The 6,013-nt window shown below is 49.3% G+C and overlaps 1 protein-coding gene across 1 annotated transcript; it reads left to right on the top strand.

Annotated features, from left to right (window-relative positions):
- The first annotated feature begins 3,661 nt into the window (after positions 1-3,661).
- Positions 3,662-5,690, top strand: RPS27A (ribosomal protein S27a). Its single transcript, XM_015856831.2, has 5 exons — positions 3,662-3,815; positions 4,010-4,064; positions 4,154-4,239; positions 5,062-5,193; positions 5,503-5,690. The coding sequence occupies exons 1-5, from the start codon at positions 3,768-3,770 to the stop codon at positions 5,650-5,652; spliced, it is 471 nt and encodes a 156-aa protein (XP_015712317.1). The 5' UTR covers positions 3,662-3,767; the 3' UTR covers positions 5,653-5,690.
- Positions 5,691-6,013: the final 323 nt, after the last annotated feature.

The raw sequence follows: 6,013 nt of genomic DNA, 5'->3' as shown, positions 1-6,013 counted from the left end.
GCAACCTCTGATCCCCTCTCTTTCTCGACTGTATTTGCCTTTATTATTGCATAGACTTTCTCCAATCTCTGTCTTCCCCCTCCTGTGTCCTCCACCCTTTCTACATCCCTGGGAAACCTTCCTCCTCCCACTCCCACAGTTTCTTTCTGTGCCTGATCAAGCTCGTTGCCTGAGCAACTGCAGCTGAGGAGAAAGGAGCTCTCACTCAGCGGTGGGCTGTCTGCAATAGTACTGCACTCTAACCCTGGTGATAGCAACAGCAGCAGGCACAGGAAATTCACAGTTCAGCTGAGTTAACGTGCCTTGAGCTGGGTGTGCCCTCCTTACAAGGTGGTGGGCACCTAGTAGCCACCTTACATTTGTGTTCAGCATAAGTAAAATAGCCCAAAATGTAAGATTGCCAAATGAGTAGCCGCTTAGCTTACCCACAAACCTGGGCTGTATTCACCCAACATCCATCTTTCTTGCTCTTTAATTCCAGTCCTAACAGAACAAATGAACTCAAGGAGGAACTGAGATGGTCTACCAGGACTCCTGCAAGGTCGTGCAAGGATATGGTCACACACCATATCCTTATCTCTGCATTAGAAAGAAATGGATTTGAATATCCTGTTTGGTGGATAAGCAATTGATTGGGTGGTCACAGCCAGAGGGTTGCAGTCAACTACCCTACATCCAGAGGAGGGCCATGAAGATGCTCAGAGGGATGAAGCACCCACCACTCCAGTGAAGAAGGGTTGAACGAGGTGGGCTTGTTCAGCCTGGAGAAGACTCACTGTGGTCTTCCTGTACCTGAAGGGAGCTTATAAGCAGGACTTTTCACACAGTCTGATAGCAACAGGACAAGGGGAATGGCTTTAAACTAACAGAAAGAAGACATAGGTTAGATGTTGGGGGGGATTTCTTCACTCAGAGGATGGTGAGGCCCTGGCAGTGCTGCCCGGAGAGCTGTGTGTGCCCCATCCCTGGAGGTGCCCAAGGCCAGGTTGGATGGGCCCTGGGCAGCCTGAGCTGGTGGGGGGCAGCCAGCCCACAGCAGCTGGGGCTTTGGGGGGTGGTGCTTTAAGGTCCCTTCTATGAACTATGTTTCTATGAACAGGTAATTAATCTCTAGAATCAGAATACTCACCTCTAAGTGTTTCAGCTGATATCAGCACATCACTCTTCGTTTGTTTTTTTTTCCTTTAGTTTAGAATTCAGATCAGTAACCAGATCAAAAGAACATCTATCAATGACCTTTCCACATCCCTTGAATACATACACTTTGTTTTCTTTTCATCTCTGCTGTCTGTCTCCTGGTATTTGAGCAATATCTGGTGAAATGAGAACGTGGTCACGGTGCTTCCACAAATACAAGAAACAATCTTTGCAAGTCGCTCCGCAGAGATTTCTTTTCTAGTGCTGTTTTATTGAAGAAATTCCTTTGACTTTTTTTAAAGTATCATTTTGATAAGGCCTTGTGTTCCTACAGTATGTGCAACACCAGGAGTTGCCTCCCGGCTCCCAACATTCACTCAAAATCTACTTATTCCAGGTAGATTCCATCAGTTAATTTGGAATAAAATGTTTAAGGTCTGAGTGTCTCTGAGTCCATCTGTCAAAGCAGTGTTAACACACCCAGGACCTAAGAAATGGTGCCTGGGAGAGCTCAGTTTGGTGGCTAGTTAAGTTCCAATTGGCTGCCATTCCAATGGCTGTTTCTTACTAAAGGCTTCAGTCATGATGCAAACTGGTTGTACAGCTCTGAAACACAGAAGGGAGACTCACAGTCATAAAATGTAGTGGACGAGGAGGTATAAGGCCAAGCATTCTTAGCGTGACTCAGAGGTTCCAGTGGGGCTGCAGCAGGATGGAAATAGACCTTATTCACCATATTAAGTCACCGTGCTAATATCATTCATCTTCTGCCAGCATAGGATTCTTTTCACTGGGTTGCTCTTGGAGCATTTACATCAGTATATATACATGGGATTACATTGATCTCAATGGCATGGACAGCACTAAAGGGAAGATCTACCTTCTTAATTAGCAATTCACTGGCAGTAACTGAGGGAAAGGGCGCCTGAGTGTTAATCAAAATCCTGCTGCAATGTTAAGCAGATTATGCATCACGTAAGTCATTTATTCACGACCATGTTCACAGAACATAGAGACATTTATAGAGACAGCCGTTCTTTGGGAACACACAGCACAGTGACAACAGCAGATGACATTCAGTATCTTCCTGTTTATACTAGGAGCAAGCTCTGCCAACATGGCCCAGTGAATCAGCTGGCAGCCAGTCCAGGATAAGACACCCAGGACTGGCTCTTACTGTGCAATATGGCCCTCAAATCACTCAGTTCCACGTTCTAGCGCTATACTAAAGCACAGACATAACACACAGAAGCTGGGAATGCCATGGAGAAACGTGTGCTATTACCATGTACCATTCCTGAGCGTTATATGGAAATTTCCTTCCATACTGAGAACACATTTCCACTTAAGCAAAGTGCTGACACGTAGACATTCTCATACACGTGTACTAAAAGGGGCCGGTGATCGATACTTGATAGTAAAGGAATTCTCAGCACTTTTTCTGCATTCTTGGTGTGTTTTTGGTGTGTTTGCCACAATTCACACAGCAACAAGGATTATAAGCGTGACTGAGCTTAGAGCGCCCTCTGCTGGCCGCTGTGAGTCACTGCAGCTCCCGTCCGGAGCCCCGCAGTCTGAGTGTCAGAATACTTCAACCAGAGATTTCACAGAATCACAGAACGACCCGGATTGGAAGGGACCTCAAGGATCATGTAGTTCCAACCCCCTGCCTGGCAGGGCCACCAAACATACACCTTTACTAGATCAGGTTGCCCAGGGCCCCGTCCAACCTGGCCTTGAACACCTCCAAGGACGGGGCATCCACAACCTCACTGGGCAGCCTGTTCCAGGGCCTCACCACTCTCCTAGTGAAGAACTTCCCCCTAACATCCAACCTAAATCTTCCATCTTTCAACTTAAAACCATTTCCCCTAGTCCTGCTATTATCAGCCCTTTCGAAGAGTTTACTCCCGTCCTGGGAGTAAGTTCCCTTCAGGTATTGAAAGCTGCAATGGGTCACCTCGCAACTTTCTTCTCCAGGCTGAACAACAGCTCCCTCAGCCTGTCTCATGGGGAGGTGCTCCAGCCCTGATCATCTTCCTGTCTCCTCTGGACCCTTTCCAAAATCTCATGTCTTTTTTGTACTGGAGGGCTTCCACCGGACACGTACAACAGATGGGAGCCTCACAAGAGCCGAGTAGGAGAGGACGATCACCTCCCTATCCCTGCTGACCACCCCTCTCCTGATGGAGCCCAGGATCCCATTTGCTTTCCGTGCTGTCAGATCGCACTGCTGGCTCATGTTGAGTCTCTCGTCCATCAGGACCCCTAGGTCTTTCTCTGCCGAGCTGCTCTCAAGGACCACTCCTCCCAGCCTGTACAGGTGCCTGGGGCTGCTGAGAACTGCAGGCACTGGATTGCAGTCAGTGAGCCGTACAGTTCCCTTTCTCAAGTAATAAAGCAGGAAATGAGGCTGTGAACGCCCCCAGGCTCCCTCACAGACTCCATGTCCCGCCATCCCTCAGCGCGTGGCCCCTCCCGCCTCACCGCCCTCCTCCCGCCCTTCCGCCGGCGCTGCAGAAACCCCGTGCGTGCGGCCGGGCCGCCCTTTCCGTGCGCCGCCATTCCGCGGGCGGGACGTGCCTCCGCCGCTCTCCGCTGCCGCGCGTGGCCCCGGCCCCGGGCTCGACATGCAGATCTTCGTGAAGACCCTGACGGGGAAAACCATCACCCTCGAGGTGAGGCCGCGTGGCGCCGCGTGGGGTGAGGGCGGGAGGCGGCCCGGGAACGCCTCACCACGGCCCTGGCGATGCGAGGCCGTAGTGCACGCGGCAGGCCGGGCTGGTTGACTGCGGGCTCCGTGCTCGGGTTGTTGCGGGTTATTGCTTTTTTTGTTATATTTTGTTTTCCCCGTTGCCCTGTTTCACCGCAGGTTGAGCCCTCGGATACTATAGAGAATGTGAAAGCCAAGATTCAGGATAAGGAAGGTCAGTACTAAACGCTTCTCGCATCCTAATCTCAGTCAGATCCGCGTGTGGTTTGCATTGCTTACCCCATCTCGCTGTGTCTCTATCAGGCATTCCTCCCGATCAGCAGAGGCTGATCTTCGCTGGCAAGCAGCTGGAAGATGGGCGCACCCTGTCTGACTACAACATCCAGAAGGTGAGTAGGAAGCACTGAGCTGAGCCCACCAAACAGGCTGTGTCTGTGGGAATTGAAGTGCTCCACCTGGATTCAGCCCAGGCAGCACTGCGAGCTTGGTGCTGAGACTAATGGCTGCTGCCACAAGATTCTTAGCTGCTGGTCAGAAACACAACATTTCCAATAGCTTCCATTGTGAGGAAGTTCTTTACTAGGAGAGTGGTTAGGTCCTGGAACAGGCTGCCCAGGGAGGTTGTGGATGCCCCGTCCTTGGAGGTGTTCAAGGCCAGGTTGGACGGGGCCCTGGGCAACCTGATCTAGTAAATGTGTATGTTTGGTGGCTCTGCCAGGTAGGGGGGTTGGAACTACATGATCCTTGAGGTCCCTTCCAACCCGGGTCATTCTGTGATTGCTTCTGCTCTATCAGCCCTGACTCTTGGTGCTGTGTGACGAGTGAGTGACTTTGAAGTGCTGAATGCTCCTGCCAGGTTAACCTCACTGTGAGGCCAGGTGAGCAGTGATGCCACTGAGAAGTAGAAGAACAGTTCACCATTTTCAGCTACAAGTCAGGTTACATCGTGAAACTATTCAGAAGTTTCAGATAGAACTGAGGAATGTAGACACAACAGATTCAATATTGATCCCTTTTGGGCTTTGGGGTGCAGCAGCACACAGTTCTGTGGAGCAGGTTCATTTGCAGACTAGCAAAAAATCCTTTTAGAACTTTCATAGCTGGAACTTGAAGTCCTGCTGCTTAAATACCCTGAAGGCAAAACAAAAAGACCTGCTTAAATACTACTCTGCTTGAGTAAAGCATTTTGAGTTTGTGTATTTCACAAATAGGAATCAACCCTTCACCTGGTGCTGAGGCTGCGTGGTGGTGCTAAGAAAAGGAAGAAGAAGTCTTACACCACCCCCAAGAAGAACAAGCACAAGAGGAAGAAGGTTAAACTCGCCGTGCTTAAGTACTACAAGGTACGTATAGAGCTGAGTCTTGAGGAGGGTTGGCACAGCTTAGGCCTCACTGCAGAGGGACTGGTTACAGCATGTGGAACCTGTAATTAGCCTGCGTGTCATCAGATGGATTAAAATCCTCTTTGCAAGTATCCCATCTGATAAATAAGAGAAGTCTGACTGCTACCATCAGGCCCTGTTGAACTTTGCTTTGGTAATTCTGATGCAGGAACATTTACAGAAAATACTTTGTAGGAGGAAAGCGCTTGAAAATAATCAGTGCTAAAAGTGGCATGTAGAGATGAGATGTTCCCTCTTTGTCCTTGGCAGGTGGATGAGAACGGCAAGATCAGCCGTCTGCGCCGCGAGTGCCCCTCTGAGGAGTGCGGGGCCGGAGTCTTCATGGCCAGTCACTTCGACAGACACTACTGCGGCAAGTGCTGTCTGACGTACTGCTTCAATAAGCCTGAAGACAAGTAAATGTACGAGACAATAAAAATCTCAAGTTCTGTACCGTGTGAGGAGTTATTTCTGTGTGGTGTTTCCTCTGAGGAGCTAAAAGGGTTTTAAATCCAGAATGTGACTGCCAACCCCAGTGAAAGTCATTTCACTCTAGAACTGAAGCACCAACTTCAAGGGTGCCTTTGATGAAGGCATTCTTTGTAGCTTTAGAGTGCAGCAATACCATAATGCTGTCTTCCTGATAGATTTTCCCAGCTAAGTCATTGAGTGATACTAGTGACTGGAGAAGATGTAATACAAACCTAATCTAAATTCTAGGCTGCTTATTAACCAAAGGTGGTGCTTTGCTCAGGTTAAACTTGTTGCATTTTTAAACCCC

This window comes from Coturnix japonica, chromosome 3 (genome assembly GCF_001577835.2).
Source record: "Coturnix japonica isolate 7356 chromosome 3, Coturnix japonica 2.1, whole genome shotgun sequence".
Taxonomy (NCBI): Eukaryota; Metazoa; Chordata; class Aves; order Galliformes; family Phasianidae; genus Coturnix; species Coturnix japonica.
Note: the sequence above shows the minus strand (reverse complement) of the source record. Positions and strands in the feature narration are given on the sequence as shown.